This window comes from Xyrauchen texanus, chromosome 12 (genome assembly GCF_025860055.1).
Source record: "Xyrauchen texanus isolate HMW12.3.18 chromosome 12, RBS_HiC_50CHRs, whole genome shotgun sequence".
Taxonomy (NCBI): domain Eukaryota; kingdom Metazoa; phylum Chordata; class Actinopteri; order Cypriniformes; family Catostomidae; genus Xyrauchen; species Xyrauchen texanus.
Window position 1 is genome coordinate 4,873,147 of NC_068287.1, and position 17,374 is coordinate 4,890,520.

At 36.8% G+C, this 17,374-nt stretch overlaps 1 protein-coding gene across 3 annotated transcripts in view; it reads left to right on the plus strand.

Moving 5' to 3' along the window:
• The window catches only part of LOC127652895 (gastrula zinc finger protein XlCGF8.2DB-like), a 228,421-nt gene that overhangs the window by 14,221 nt on the left and 196,826 nt on the right, over positions 1 to 17,374 (plus strand). The window contains exons 1-2 of one of the 3 annotated variants that reach the window (XM_052139337.1): positions 4,636 to 4,900; positions 13,507 to 15,651. The exons of 1 other annotated variant lie outside the window; for it this stretch is intronic. In XM_052139337.1, coding sequence (XP_051995297.1) covers positions 4,819 to 4,900; positions 13,507 to 14,438 — 1,014 coding nt within the window. In that variant the 5' untranslated portion in view covers positions 4,636 to 4,818 and the 3' untranslated portion in view covers positions 14,439 to 15,651. Of the gene's footprint in view, positions 1 to 4,635; positions 4,901 to 13,506; positions 15,652 to 17,374 lie in introns of those variants that run through there. One more of the 3 variants, XM_052139333.1, reaches the window with a different exon arrangement.

A 17,374-nucleotide genomic window follows, 5' to 3' on the forward strand; every position in this document is an offset into this window, starting at 1 on the left:
ATGAGAATTCACACTGGAGAGAAACCTTTCACTTGCCATCTGTGTGGAAATAGTTTCACACAAAAACAAAGTCTTCAGAGACATATAAAAATTCACACAGGAGAGAAGACTTTCACATGCCTTCAGTGTGGTAATAGTTTCACATGTAAAGGATCCCTTAATGTGCACATGAGAATTCACACTGGAGAGAAACCTTTCACATGTCCTCAGTGTGGAAAGATTTTTACACAAAAACAAAGTCTTCAGAGACATATAAAATTTCACACTGGAGAGAAGCCTTACCCTTGCCATCAGTGTGGAAAGAGTTTTAGTCGTTCAGACACCCTAAAACAACATGAGAGAATGCATACTGGAGAGAAGCCATAAAACTGCTCTTCATGTGAGAAAAGTGTCCACCAATCAAGGTCTTTAAGAAGCCATAGGGCATTACACAGAGTTGTAGTAAGCAAATTGCAGGTTATGGCATGTCATTCTATTGAGTTGTGGTCTGGGCTCGGACTGGGCCACTCCAAAAGTTGGATTTTCTTTTTTTGAAGCCATTCTGTAGTGGATTTACTTTGATGTTAAGGGTCATTGTCCTGCTGCATGTCTCAACTTCAACTGAACTTCTTTATCTTGTTGGATATCTTGATAAACTTGGGAATTCATGTTTCTAGCAATTGAGCAGCCCCAAATCAGGATGCTCCCTCCACCATACTTCACCGTTGGGATGAAGTTTTCATGTTAGTATTTGGTGCCCTTTTTACACCATACGTAGTGTTGTGTGTTCTTCCTAAACCATTCAACCTTAAATTTATCAGTCCACAAAACATTTCCCCAGTAGATTTGTGGAGTGTCAAGGTGGTCCTTGGCGAACTTCAGGCATGGATTTCCATATAGTAGACTTATGAACATAGATGTTAACCAGTTCCAATGATTCCTTCAAGTCTTTAGCTGTCACTATAGAGTTCTTTTTTAACTTCACAGAGCATTCTGTGGTTTGCTCTTTGAGTCCTCTTGACTGGATAGCCACTTCTAGGGAGAGTAGCTACAGTACTAAATCATCTCCATTTATTGACAATTTGTCTAACTGTGGACAGTTCTCTATCTCTTCGAGATAACTTTGTTACCCTTTCTAGCTTTATGCAAAGCAACAATTCTTGATCGTAGGTCTTCTTAGATCCCTTTTTTGTGAGGCATGCATGGTCCATGTTAGCAGATGCTTCTTGTGAATAGCAAACTCAAAATGTTTGAGTGCTTTTTATCATTCTAAATAGCTCTAACCCACATCTCCAATTTCGTTTCATTTACTGGATGCCAGGTTTGCCAACTCCTGACTCTAATTAGCTTGTGTTGGCGTCATTAGCGTATTGGGTTCACTTACTTTTTCCAACCTACACTGTGAATGTTTGAATGCTGTATTCAGTGCAATAACAATACAATCCTTTGTGTTATATTTTAAAACAGATTGTGTTTGTTCATTATTGTAATTAGATGAAGCTCAAACCAGATTTTAAGACAGAATTATACATAAATGCAGGTAATTCCAAAGGGTTCACTTACTTTTACTTGCCAGTGTAAATCAGTGCCTATGCATACAGCCCATATACACTAGCTACCATGAATGGGCTGTCATCATTTATCACTTGCCAACCCACTTCTGCCAAGAAGTCATCTAAAATGTATTTAATGTCATAATGCAATTTACATTTTCTGAAGAATCTCAGCAAATGTGATCTGAGGTAGTAAAGAGGGTTAGATTTAAAATACAAGTTTTAAAATGTTCAAAAGCTACTTTTCTGAAAATAAACTCTGCACTTGACAAATAGTTTTATCTAGTCTTGAAAAAAGTGTAGAACATTCTGAGAATGTCATTCAGCTGACCTTTTTTCATCTACAGAACAGGGCAAGGCTAATTTTAGTTTGTGTAAAGAAAAGGTAATTATATACGCCTAACAATATTATTTTGTTTGGTAATTTATTTATTTTTATTTAATGCTTTATTTGTTTGGTATTCAATTTAATAATTTTTTTGCTGGCATTTTATCAAAAGGAAGCTAATCAATTATTTAATAGAATTGGGCTATATTTAAGTTTTCCAAAAAAAAAAAACACACTGAAGCTTTTCTCCTAGGATTGTGTATTCATTTTTAATTTAAAACATCTTTGTGGACAGAAATTATGTTTTTTGTATTGTGGGCTAATTCTGTGACTGCCGTCTATTATTTTGAATGGTGTGGTAAAGCAACTTTAATAAAACAACTGATGGCTACCGTGATTACATAAATTACAAAGTTCTCCTTGAAATGTTCTCCTTGCACTTGTCGATAACAGGTGCATGATACAAGATATTTGTGTTAGCACTCCTGGAAGTGTCGTGATGCAGATGTGTTTGCAGCATCGGATCTGTGCAGGTATGCCATAAAGACCAATCCATAACAGTGCAAGTAATGCTTCACGTACAATAAATTGGCTTTCAGGGATGTATACCTTGTCGATGTCATGATTAACACAGGCAAACGGATGGGGTAAATTGTTATGTGAACATGAAGGGGTTTAGCTGGTCTGCAACAATGTTTAGTTAGGTGGAACATGTCAAATTGTTGTCCATATGAATGGCCAGACCAAGACATTTCCCCTAGCATCACACTCCCTCCACCGGCTTGACATCTTCTCACAATGTATCCTAGTGCCATCACTTCCCAAGGTAAACCGTGCACATGTACACAGCTGTCTACATGATGTAAAAGAATACGGGACTCATCAGAACAGGCAACCTTCTTCCACTGCTCCAAGGTCCAGTTCCTACACTTGGATGCCCATCGTAGGTGCTTTCGACAGTGAACAAGGGTCATTATGGGCACATGGAGCAGTCTGCGGTTACGCAGCCCCAAACTACAGAAGGGTACTGTACGTTGTGACACATTCCTCCTGTAACCATCACAAAAAGTTTCTTGTGCCACAGAAGACCTTCTGTCGGTTCGGACCAGATGGAATAGACTTTGTTGAATTTGTGCATCGATGAGCCTTGGGCCCCAACACCTTGTCGCCGGTTTGTGTTTTGTCCACTGTCAGGACATACTCCCCACTGGTGACCAGGAGCACCCCACAAGCCTTGTCATTTCAGAGATGCTCTGACCCAGTCGTCTGGTCGTAACAATTTGGCCCTAGTCAAAGCAGACGGTTACATTCACACTTTATCAGAATATAGGATCAATGTATTCATAAACAGTAACAAGTCCATACTGTCAGTAGGTGGCGATAATGCTCTATATTACTTTGTGATTCGCCATCAGACAAGAAAAAGATGATGAAGAAGAAGATTCCCAGCAGACTCAGTTAAAAAGGTACTGGGAAACTGTTGGGAGTATGAGTATGGTAGAATAAATAGTTTTGGCTGGGTAGCAAATAAGGAGGCACAGGAAATGGGTATAACCGAGATAGAAGTTTCTCCTTCTGTTATAATTTCATCTATACCCCCTTGGATATATCCAATGCCAGAAATAGACTTATTCATACACAAGGAGACACACAAGAAAGAACATAATTTGCCATTAAAAGTAATCGTTCAACAATACATAAATCAAACATACAACAACATGACTCAAATATTCACAGATGGATCAAAAGATCCAAAAACAGGTAGAGCAGCTGCTGCAGTATATATTCCTCAGTACAATATTAAAATATCAAAAAGAGTAACCGATCATATATTTGTTTTTACAACAGAACTGATAGCCATATCATTAGCCTTACAATGGATAGAAGAAAAGCAGCCTAATAGTAGTGTGATATGTACAGACTCACAATCAGCTTTGCAAAGTTTAGAAAGTGGTACATCTTTAGCAAGACAAGATATTTTAAATGAAATATTACAGAAATTATATAGCATAAAGCACTTAGGTGTAAGGGTGAGTTTTTTGTGGGTGCCAGCCCATGTCGGAGTAAAGGGGAATGAGGAAGTTGATAAACTGGCAAAGAAGTCATTGAAAGAGAGATCAATATTAGAGTAAAGATGAGTAAAGTGGAAATTAAGGGGCTGATTGGGACTGAAGTAAAAAAGAGGTGGCAGAGGATATGGGACAATGAAACAAGAGGAAGACATCTGTATAGTATTCAAAGAAATGTGGGGGTGGAAAGAACAACTGTTAATAATAGGAAAAAGGATATGATATTGACAAGATTACGTATAGGACATACAACATTAAATCTAAGTTTACATAAAATAGGTAAACATGAAAGTGGTAATTGCGATAAATGTGGAGATCCAGAAACAGTAAATCATATATTACTAGAATGTATAGCATACAATAGAGAAAGACTTGAATTAATCCAGTCACTAAAGGACAGGGGTGTAAACAATTACTCACTTAAGGAAATATTAGGAGAAGGAACAGATTATATAATACATGAGAAAGTATTACAATTTTTAAAAGATACTGATCTGGTTAAAAAGATATAATTCTTATTATTATTATTATATATATATATATATATATATATATATATATATATATATATATATATATATATATATATATATATATAAACAAGTGTATTCTACCAAGTAGTGCTCCATACTCCAATCCAGTAGGTGGCGGACAATGCACCTTTAAGTTGGTTTGCCAACCGCCATTTAAACAGAAGAAGAAGATTCCCAGCAGGTTGAGAAAGAAAGTGTGACTTTCAGTTATTTTATTTCTACAGTGATTTCACAGTTTTTATTGTAGATTTTAAAAGCTGTTCCAGTGTTTATTTTCAAGTAGAAAGCGGGAGAATTGTCAGTAAATCAGCAAAACTTCAGGAAACAAGTGAAATCTGTGAGACACTGTTGTAAAGATGTTTATTAAAGAGGAGAGTGAAGATATGGATTATCCAGAAACGTGCAGAATTAAAACAGAACACACTGAGGAACAAACAGGTTCGTGTTCAATCTTCATTCTTTACATTCAGACAGTTTAACAGGTTTAATGACTAGTTGTAAAACCATGTAGGAGGTGAAAAAACCTTGTTAAACAAAAACAGACAAAAAGTCGTCGAAAATGCATCCAAAAGATTTGTTGTTGGGCTGCACTTCTATCGAAATATGGCGAGGTGGATGAATTGTGTTAAATTCATGATTAATATTCAGTCATTATTTTTTATTTATTTAACAACAATAATTCAGCAAATAGGAAGTAAAAATTAATAGATACAATTTACTAACGACGTTTCCTCTCGGACATTCAGCAGATGTCCTCGAGACATGTGATTAAAAATGTTTGCAAATATGGTAATTTTAAGACCTTTAGTAGATGTTAATTAATTATGCTTAATTAATAAAGATGTTAATTGTTATGCTTTCCAGATGAAAACATCTAAAACTACATCTCGGAGATGTGCGTGTGCTATCAGGAAGTAGGCGTTTTGAATAAGTTTAAAGGTACACGAAGCTTATTAAAAAAGTTTTACGCAAAGACCTGGAGTTTTTTTGTTGTTGTTGTTGTTGTTTTTAGAAATATGTTGAAAATGATGAAATGAAATAAAAAGACTCCAGTCATATCTGTAAAGAAATAAAAGCGGTTTAAGTTTACATGGAGCGGGTCACCCCCTTACGGGCACTGCCATGTTGACATTAGGGTTGCAATGGTATGAGATTTTCACGGTATGATAACCGTCTCAGAAAATATCACGGTAGGCCTATACGGTATTACACAATTAGTATTATCAGTGAAAACAGAAGGGTTATTTTATGTATCTATTTATTTTTGAACAAACACTTTCAAACTTGAAAGCATTTATTTTATTGAAGTATGTGTAAAAAAAAAAAAAAAAAAAAGTCTCCCTTTTGAAAATAAAATAAATAGAAAAAATAAGAAAGCTAACAGAATTATAAACATGATAAAAAAAAATAGCATGTAACTATAACATGTTATGTAACTAAATCATGTTAGCATAGCATGTTAAATGAACTACTAAATGAAAAATAACAAAAAACAAAAAAAAAAAACAGCTGTGTGATCTTTTAAAGTAATGTCCTATAATTATTAACAGTTAATATATACCGCTCCTGTCTGCACCTTTAACTCAGTGTTTCTCATCCGGTTTTGAAGTAATATGATTATTAACAGTTAATATAGACCGCTCCTGTCTGCACCTTTAACTCAGTGTTTCTCAACCGGTTTTGAAGTAATATGATTATTAACAGTTAATATAGACCGCTCCTGTCTGCACCTTTAACTCAGTGTTTCTCAACCGGTTTTGAAGTAATATGATTATTAACAGTTAATATAGACCGCTCCTGTCTGCACCTTTAACTCAGTGTTTCTCAACCGGTTTTGAAGTAATATGATTATTAACAGTTAATATAGACCGCTCCTGTCTGCACCTTTAACTCAGTGTTTCTCAACCGGTTTTGAAGTAATATGATTATTAACAGTTAATATAGACCGCTCCTGTCTGCACCTTTAACTCAGTGTTTCTCAACCGGTTTTGAAGTAATATGATTATTAACAGTTAATATAGACCGCTCCTGTCTGCACCTTTAACTCAGTGTTTCTCAACCGGTTTTGAAGTAATATGATTATTAACAGTTAATATAGACCGCTCCTGTCTGCACCTTTAACTCAGTGTTTCTCAACCGGTTTTGAAGTAATATGATTATTAACAGTTAATATAGACCGCTCCTGTCTGCACCTTTAACTCAGTGTTTCTCAACCGGTTTTGAAGTAATATGATTATTAACAGTTAATATAGACCGCTCCTGTCTGCACCTTTAACTCAGTGTTTCTCAACCGGTTTTGAAGTAATATGATTATTAACAGTTAATATAGACCGCTCCTGTCTGCACCTTTAACTCAGTGTTTCTCAACCGGTTTTGAAGTAATATGATTATTAACAGTTAATATAGACCGCTCCTGTCTGCACCTTTAACTCAGTGTTTCTCAACCGGTTTTGAAGTAATATGATTATTAACAGTTAATATAGACCGCTCCTGTCTGCACCTTTAACTCAGTGTTTCTCAACCGGTTTTGAAGTAATATGATTATTAACAGTTAATATATACCGCTCCTGTCTGCACCTTTAACTCAGTGTTTCTCAACCGGTTTTGAAGTAATATGATTATTAACAGTTAATATATACCGCTCCTGTCTGCACCTTTAACTCAGTGTTTCTCAACCGGTTTTGAAGTAATATGATTATTAACAGTTAATATATACCGCTCCTGTCTGCACCTTTAACTCAGTGTTTCTCAACCGGTTTTGAAGTAATATGATTATTAACAGTTAATATATACCGCTCCTGTCTGCACCTTTAACTCAGTGTTTCTCAACCGGTTTTGAAGTAATATGATTATTAACAGTTAATATAGACCGCTCCTGTCTGCACCTTTAACTCAGTGTTTCTCAACCGGTTTTGAAGTAATATGATTATTAACAGTTAATATAGACCGCTCCTGTCTGCACCTTTAACTCAGTGTTTCTCAACCGGTTTTGAAGTAATATGATTATTAACAGTTAATATAGACCGCTCCTGTCTGCACCTTTAACTCAGTGTTTCTCATCCGGTTTTGAAGTAATATGATTATTAACAGTTAATATATACCGCTCCTGTCTGCACCTTTAACTCAGTGTTTCTCATCCGGTTTTGAAGTAATATGATTATTAACAGTTAATATATACCGCTCCTGTCTGCACCTTTAACTCAGTGTTTCTCAACCGGTTATGAAGTAATATGATTATTAACAGTTAATATAGACCGCTCCTGTCTGCACCTTTAACTCAGTGTTTCTCAACCGGTTATGAAGTAATATGATTGTTAACAGTTAATATAGACCGCTCCTGTCTGCACCTTTAACTCAGTGTTTCTCAACCGGTTTTGAAGTAATATGATTATTAACAGTTAATATAGACCGCTCCTGTCTGCACCTTTAACTCAGTGTTTCTCAACCGGTTTTGAAGTAATATGATTGTTAACAGTTAATATAGACCGCTCCTGTCTGCACCTTTAACTCAGTGTTTCTCAACCGGTTTTGAAGTAATATGATTATTAACAGTTAATATAGACCGCTCCTGTCTGCACCTTTAACTCAGTGTTTCTCAACCGGTTTTGAAGTAATATGATTATTAACAGTTAATATAGACCGCTCCTGTCTGCACCTTTAACTCAGTGTTTCTCAACCGGTTTTGAAGTAATATGATTATTAACAGTTAATATAGACCGCTCCTGTCTGCACCTTTAACTCAGTGTTTCTCAACCGGTTTTGAAGTAATATGATTGTTAACAGTTAATATAGACCGCTCCTGTCTGCACCTTTAACTCAGTGTTTCTCAACCGGTTTTGAAGTAATATGATTGTTAACAGTTAATATAGACCGCTCCTGTCTGCACCTTTAACTCAGTGTTTCTCAACCGGTTTTGAAGTAATATGATTGTTAACAGTTAATATAGACCGCTCCTGTCTGCACCTTTAACTCAGTGTTTCTCAACCGGTTTTGAAGTAATATGATTGTTAACAGTTAATATAGACCGCTCCTGTCTGCACCTTTAACTCAGTGTTTCTCATCCGGTTTTGAAGTAATATGATTATTAACAGTTAATATAGACCGCTCCTGTCTGCACCTTTAACTCAGTGTTTCTCAACCGGTTTTGAAGTAATATGATTATTAACAGTTAATATAGACCGCTCCTGTCTGCACCTTTAACTCAGTGTTTCTCAACCGGTTTTGAAGTAATATGATTATTAACAGTTAATATAGACCGCTCCTGTCTGCACCTTTAACTCAGTGTTTCTCAACCGGTTATGAAGTAATATGATTATTAACAGTTAATATAGACCGCTCCTGTCTGCACCTTTAACTCAGTGTTTCTCAACCGGTTATGAAGTAATATGATTATTAACAGTTAATATAGACCGCTCCTGTCTGCACCTTTAACTCAGTGTTTCTCAACCGGTTATGAAGTAATATGATTATTAACAGTTAATATAGACCGCTCCTGTCTGCACCTTTAACTCAGTGTTTCTCAACCGGTTATGAAGTAATATGATTATTAACAGTTAATATAGACCGCTCCTGTCTGCACCTTTAACTCAGTGTTTCTCATCCGGTTTTGAAGTAATATGATTATTAACAGTTAATATAGACCGCTCCTGTCTGCACCTTTAACTCAGTGTTTCTCAACCGGTTTTGAAGTAATATGATTATTAACAGTTAATATATACCGCTCCTGTCTGCACCTTTAACTCAGTGTTTCTCAACCGGTTTTGAAGTAATATGATTATTAACAGTTAATATATACCGCTCCTGTCTGCACCTTTAACTCAGTGTTTCTCATCCGGTTTTGAAGTAATATGATTATTAACAGTTAATATAGACCGCTCCTGTCTGCACCTTTAACTCAGTGTTTCTCATCCGGTTTTGAAGTAATATGATTATTAACAGTTAATATAGACCGCTCCTGTCTGCACCTTTAACTCAGTGTTTCTCAACCGGTTTTGAAGTAATATGATTATTAACAGTTAATATAGACCGCTCCTGTCTGCACCTTTAACTCAGTGTTTCTCAACCGGTTTTGAAGTAATATGATTATTAACAGTTAATATAGACCGCTCCTGTCTGCACCTTTAACTCAGTGTTTCTCAACCGGTTTTGAAGTAATATGATTATTAACAGTTAATATAGACCGCTCCTGTCTGCACCTTTAACTCAGTGTTTCTCAACCGGTTTTGAAGTAATATGATTATTAACAGTTAATATAGACCGCTCCTGTCTGCACCTTTAACTCAGTGTTTCTCAACCGGTTTTGAAGTAATATGATTATTAACAGTTAATATAGACCGCTCCTGTCTGCACCTTTAACTCAGTGTTTCTCAACCGGTTTTGAAGTAATATGATTATTAACAGTTAATATAGACCGCTCCTGTCTGCACCTTTAACTCAGTGTTTCTCAACTGGTTTTGCTTCAGGACAGATTTTACATTTGAAATCAAGTGTCGACCTGCCATAGATTAAACATGATTTAGTGGTGGTGGCGTAGTGGCTAAAGCACAGGGCTGTTAATCAGAAGGTTGTTGGTTCGAACCCCACGGCCACCACCATTGTGCCCTTGAGCAAGGCACTTCACTCCAGGTTGCTTCGGGGGATTGTCCCTGTAATAATTGCACTGTAAGTCGCTTTGGATAAAAGCGTCTCCCAAATGCATAAATGTAAATGTAAACATAACCTGTAATTAATGTATTTTGGGATGCATTTCCTTTTATGTTGCATAGTTTTGTTCATGGTTTTCCAGTACAAGGACATGCATCAAGTGACATTATTACAGGAAGTGACATTATGACAAAATCTACAGGAAGTTGTTTCTCCCCCTTTTAAAAACTGAAGAGCATATTTACTTATATGGGCCCATTATTATCCCATTTGTTACCTAATATTAAATATTTATACACATATTACACAGAAGGAAAGGTTCCTCATTACCATGGTTAGGTCAGTATGCCAGTCTTAAATAATAATAATAAATTAATGTATTTCTGAAAAATAAATACTAGCTGAAACACATCTTGAAACTTTAACTACAACTGCCACTGTTGATATAAAATATGGTTAATAGATTCTACCTTTAGATTATTTCATATGAAACTGTAACATTGTCAAAATATAACAGTTACTTTTACTCATGTAAAATCCTGAAATAAATTTGTAAAGGTGCTTGGTGTGTAATTTTTTATTTTTTAATGTTTTTGCCGCAGAGCACAGTGTTGCTCTTTCCCTCCTCGGTGCTGTTTGGCATGTCGGGGCTGCTACTGTTCGAATTGACAATCTCCGTAACACTTTAAACTAGAAAAGTCTCGCTAGAATTGAAATTGGTCACATCAGTTTTGATGTCTGCGCTCCGCAATATCGAGGGAAGCCCAGTTGTTGAACACGCGCCAGAGAGAAGAGCAGATCATTAGCACGAGCTCGTTACTCTCGCGAACGTGTAAAACTTTAAAAACGTTTTAATTAGCAATACGTTTTTCACACAAGTGTATCGATTAACTTCAAAGACATTACTTTATCGACTGGAGTCATGTGGATTACTTTGATGCTGACTAAATATGCTTTTTGGACCCTTAAAAATTGGTGTTGATTCACTTGCATTGGATGAAGCTAAAAACCTGGGATACTTTCCTAAAAATTATAAATCCTGTTCTGATAAAGAAAGAAGGTCATCTACATCTTGGATGGCCTGAGGGTGAGTCAATTATCTGCAAATTTTCATTTTTGAGTGAACTACTCCTATTAGTTACAACATATCCGATTACATTTTTAAAGTTAAAAGTTATATTAGTTAATGCTCTATGAACTACACTGAACAATTGTATTTTTATTAACTAATATTATGATTAATAAGTGCTGTAAAAAATATATTGTTCATTGTTTGTTCATGATCCCTAATGCATTAACTAATGGTAAAGAAATTAAACCTTTTAGAATGTTACCAACATTTTTATGAAAATTACATTAATTGTGATTTTCTAACATTTATTTATATTGAAAACAGTTATGAATAGTTCTGTCAGTATCAAAATGCATTGTGACAAACACGAGAGCATCACACACAGCAGAGACTAAGAAAAATAAATCCATTACAAGCTCTAAAATTGCTCCAGTAAGAAATCATTTGTATCTATGATTTGTTTACTGTCTTTGGCATCTTGTAACACAAATCACTGATTATTAAGTAAATGCTGTTATTGAAGGTTAAACAGTTGCATCTGTTATTAGTGGTATTGTGAGCAACATTAATCTGATTTAAATTAGGCTCATCACAGAATAGCGCTGAGATGAGTTACTGATGATGTGATATTGAGAGTGTGCATGTTTGATTGACACCTAGTGTGTTCATGTTGAAGGGAGTGAAGATAAAAATGCTTATGATGCCTCAAACAGTCTCTATCACTACACACAGTGTCTGATTGTCACGACTCACGTTACATCACGTGTACTCAGAGTTGTATTACATTTTTTTTGCTATTTGTCTGATGAATCTATTGTATGCTTTTCATTATTCTTAAATGATCATGCACTAATGACAGTACCTGTTGATGGTAACAAGGGAATCATGATCTGATAAACAGTATTCCAATCTAAATCTGTATCGTATGAGAGCACCACTTTCGCATTCTCCATAGCGAACACAGCAATGTATATGTACGGGACGTAACAAATGCACTCTCTTAAATTGCCCAAAGTGGTTGGTAGACAAGGAACCGATTTTTTTCTGCAAATTCATTAAAGACACACGGGGGAGGTGTATATTATATTTTATTTACAATCATAAAATAGCTATGGAAAATACAGAACCCACACTACAGTAAAGAATTTCTTTAGAAAAGAAAGTTGTTGCTCAACAAAAATGGAAATAATAAAAGTTAAATTTGGAAGCCACATCACCATTAACGTAAAAAAGGAAGCATGGGAACAAATGTTTCCATGTGAAGGTGGCATTTCTTTTGAATTTGTAAAATTGTAAGGTCAATGAGAAATGGTGGTATGCTCTTCTGTTCCAGACTATGGCTTTTTGTATGATTAGTATTACAAACTAAACTCAGATCACCTGAGATGGTCTGTGATCATTTGTAGTGTTCTTATAGATGACACTATTCTTGCAAACTGTTTCATAAGAGTGAATACTTCAAATGCGTCTTAAGGCATTTCTTTCATATGTCACTCCAAGACGTCTTACAGGTTGCCCACAAAATTACCCCCACTGTTATTGAAATCTCCAAATTTGCTTTAACTTTTTATTATAACTTTATTCCACATTGGCTACATGAACTTTATGATTCTTCACCCAAAATAGTAGGCTAGGTTCAGTTAATGTATAGCTGAAAACCTTTATCTATGGAGTCATTTGGTTGTTTCAGATTGTGGGAGAGGTAATTTCATTCCTAACTAAGTTTAATATAATGAAAAGACCCTCATGATTTTGAAAAGGTCAAAGTCATTATAATACATTGGCTCGATTGTGATGTGGATTGACAACAGCAGGCATGCTTCGGATAGTTTGTGATTCACTCTTAAGGAGCCCACGGGATGACTTCTAAGCTGTTGTCGGTATAGGAGGTACTTATAGCATTAAAATGCTCCATGTATTACTCTTAGATGAAAAACATACAAGTCCAATACTAGGAGTGACGCACTTTAAGACTTTTTTTAGGAATACAGGCCTGTTGTGTACTTGTGAAATAAAAATAACCAGATTGAGAACAAGGTGTGTGTCTCTTCTCTTCTTTGCTCTTTATCTTTAATATCAAATCAGCAGTAATATAAGATGTTAAATATTCAACATATTTGCAGTTGCAGTCACAATATGACAAAAGCGCAATATGATTTCCTCTTAAAATCGTGCAGCTCTAATTTGTTGGAATTTACGTGAGCAAGAAACCTTTTATAAAAGTTTAGTATAAAAAAATATGATAAAGTAGATATTCGACCCCTGTAGATTTTTTCCATGACATTGAGGGCCACTTTAATTGCTTTTCATTTATGTTTTGTTTTTTTAGATTTGCTGGAAATGAAAGAGGAAAATCAAGAACCGATAGAAGTGAAAGAGGAAAGTCAAGAACTGAATAAAGTGGAGGAGGAACATCAGTATCTGAATCCTCATTTCATAACTGAAGAACAATCCTCACAAAACCAAACTCAAGCCAAAAATTCCTTCACCTGCCATGATTGTGGAAAGAGTTTTGCACGGAGAGAAAGTCTTCAGAAACATAAAATAGTTCACACAGGAGAAAAACCTTTCACTTGCCCTCAGTGTGGAAAGAGTTTCACACGGAAAGAACATCTTAAAATGCACATTAAAGTTCACACTGGAGAGAGGCCTTTTATATGCCCTCAGTGTGGAAAAAGTTACACAGACAAATTAGGCCTTAAAAGACACTTAATATTTCACACTGGAGAGAAGCCTTTCACATGCCCTCAGTGTGGAAAGAGTTTCACATCTAAAGGATCGCTAAATGTGCACATGAGAAATCACACTGGAGAGAAACCTTTCACATGTCCTCAGTGTGGAAAGAGTTTTGCAAAGAAAGGAGTCCTTAAGGATCACATGAGATATCACACTGGAGAGAAGCCTTACACTTGCCTGCAGTGTGGAAAGAGTTTAATGAGTAGAGGAAGCTTTCATGGGCACATGAGAAGTCACACTGGAGAGAGGCCTTTCGTATGCTCTCAGTGTGGGAAGAGTTTTGTGTTTAAACGGTGCTATGAAATGCACATGAGAATTCACACTGGAGAAAAGCCTTTCACATGCCATCAATGTGGAAAGGGTTTCATTCGGGCTTACGCTCTAAAACAACACGAGAGAGTGCATTCTGGAGTGAAGCCATACAACTGCCCTTCGTGTGGGAAAAGTTTCCTCCAACCAAGGTCTTTAAGACGTCATAGAAAAGAGAGTTGCCCAGAGTTGTTTAAGTTAGCAAACTGCAAGTAATGTTTTGTCATTGGTATGAAATTCAGAATGACATCTAAAGGGTTGTTTACTTCATTGTACCTGTTGTTATGAATCAGCTGTCATTCTGTGTAAGGGATGTGGTAGGAAGTAGAGCTGGGCGATAGAGCAAAAACGTTTATGTATACAGTGGCTATAAAAAGTCTTCACACTCCTGTTAATGTAAGTTTTTGTCAAAAATATATAGCAGATGAATCCAAGAAATTATGTTAGATTTTTTTGCACCTAACAAAATTGTGAAGTGAAGAAAAAAAAATAGCAATATTTTTGAAACATGTTAGTTGACGCTGTAGGAAGTGTAATTGAGCTTGAAATCAGGATCGCCAAGGAGACTAAAGGAGATATTGTTTTGGTCTGTTCTCACCCAAAACCAACTTGACCGCTTCATAAGACATTAAACCACACGGTTGAAGCACATTTTACTTGTTATACTGCACCCAGTCTTTTTTAAGAAGTTTATCAACTTGGCTGTGATGCGATTCCGATTAGATTCATGTGCCTGTGATGAATGTAAAATGATAGAATTTGTCTATTTTACACTATCAATTACATTATATCACTAACTGAAAACTGTATTGAGCTCTCTGAAAAGTGAAAACCCAGTAACCACATTGGAACATCCACAAAAAAAAACAGAAATAAATAAATATATATATAAATAAAAAAGCAGTCAGATACCAGCATCAATCGTTTGATGACAGCTTGTTGCCTTGTGGAATGAGGTAAACACAAGAGTGACATATCTCCACTTGTTTCTGTCAGGAGTGTATAAATGAAATATATGTAGGTTCTTTCTGAGCTATTGACAAAAGTTGTAACTTTTATGTAAAGTATGCCTTTATGATTATGTCGGACATATAATACACATCCTCGCACATTATACACACTTTGAAAGCCTGAGAAATGTGGCATATAAAATAAAAACTACCATGAGATATTCAATATGCGTCTTTACTGCTTAAATTATGGCTCACATACAGTATATAATAATATTTGACATCAAAATAATCATATTCAATATTCAGACCTAATAAAAGCTGGTTTTGATTAAAGAAGGCACTCACTGCAGTCAAAATAAATGCACAGACATAATTTTATAAGTATTACATTATTTGTATATTCATATACTTTTGCAGTGGTGGTGATAGTCCTGTTCCCTTCTGTTACTCACTTGACTTTGTGTCGATGTAGTGACACTAGGAGTTGCTCTTGAGAGCCCCGAAACACCTCAATATTTGAGAAAAGGGCAATGGGAATTGGCAAGTGGAATTTGCATGCCACTCCCCCCGGACATAAAGGTATAAAAGGAGAAGGAATGCCCACTCTCATTCAGATGCGCTGGAGGTGATTTGGGGAGTTCAATGGGCGCGGTCTCACCGGGTCAATCCCCGCAGACCTCCCATTCCCCAGGACGCTGGTTTGCCCCCGCTGAGTTCTGAGATGATACCAGCTCACCTCATGGCCAGCTTAATGTCTCTTTCAAGGCTCGTGAGTAGGTTGAGTTCTCGATCGCTGCATCGGAGAGCGCATTGGCGATGTCAGATGCCGAGGACTCGCCTGGGCTGCCACCTTCGGGTCCGCTTGCCCAGTCTGAGTCCGATGCGGAGTTGACCGATATGCTTGCCCTGGCTACTATGAGTATCAGGTTGGATTGGAACCCTCCGTCCTCCCCTGAGCCCTCGCGGCTAGATGATTGGTTCCTGGGCTCAGGTCACGGCCTCACCCCTGGTCCCTTTCTTCCTGGAAGTGCACGGCGAACTGACAAAGTCGTAAAGTGCACCTTTTGCTGCCCGAAACCGACTTCCAGGTTCGTCTGCTCTTACTACCCTTGACGTGGCACCTGCTTGCATCGGCATTTCACGTTTCATGGTTCAGCTGTAGTGGCGTTTTTCTATTGGGACCCCTGGTGTCACTACATTGACACAACGTCGAGTGAGTGACAGAAGGAGAACATTTCGGTTACTATCGTAACCTCCTTTCCCTGATGGAGGGAACGAGACTTTGTGTCCCTCTTGCCACAACGCTGTACTAGCCGCTGAAATGGCCGGGACCTCGTCTCGGCTCCTTGGCACAAAACCTGAATGAGAGTGGAAATTCCATCTCCTTTTATACCCCTATGTCTGGTTGATTGGTATGCAAATTCCACTTGCCAATTCCCATTGGCCGGTTCTCAAAGATTGAGGCATTTCGGGCTCTCGAGCGACCCCTAGTGTCACTACATCGACACAACGTCTCGTTCATTCCATCAGGGAATGAAGGTTATGACAGTGAATGAGACGTTCTTCCTGTTAGATCTTACATGGTAGTCTTGTTCATATAAGATCATGGGCATAGTAAATGGCGTGCACAGTACCAAAGTGGTGAGCAGTTGTCACAGTGAACCATGCAGCCCTAAGAACATTAATTAACATAGTGACTGTTCAGTTCTAAGATAAATTATGTGAACCAGTAGTCATAAATCAAATAAAAGGCAAAAATTAAGATCCACTCTGCCAGTATCACTCACTCGCCGTCTAAAAATTTCTTTAAAAAACAGCGCATGCCGCACTTGGGCTTGTTTAGAATTTTCCAACATAATCTTATTTGGATTACTAACGAAAACCTGGACAGATAATGGAGTATTGCATTGTGTCAGTGATACTCAATGAGAAGTGCAAATAGTCACATGACCAGAGCTGTTTAATTCCACTGTGCTCCTGGAAAGATGTCTGTGTGTCAAAACTCGAGGCAAATATATCCTGTCATAATAAAAAAAACTTCAAAAGTAACAGTAAGTCAGTATCTGTGTGGCCACCAGCTGCATTAAGTACATAAGTTCATTAAGTTCCTCATGGACTGCACAAGGTCTGCCAGTTCTTGCTGTGAGATGTTACCCCACTCTTCCACCAAGGCACTTGCAAGTTCCCGGACATTTCTGG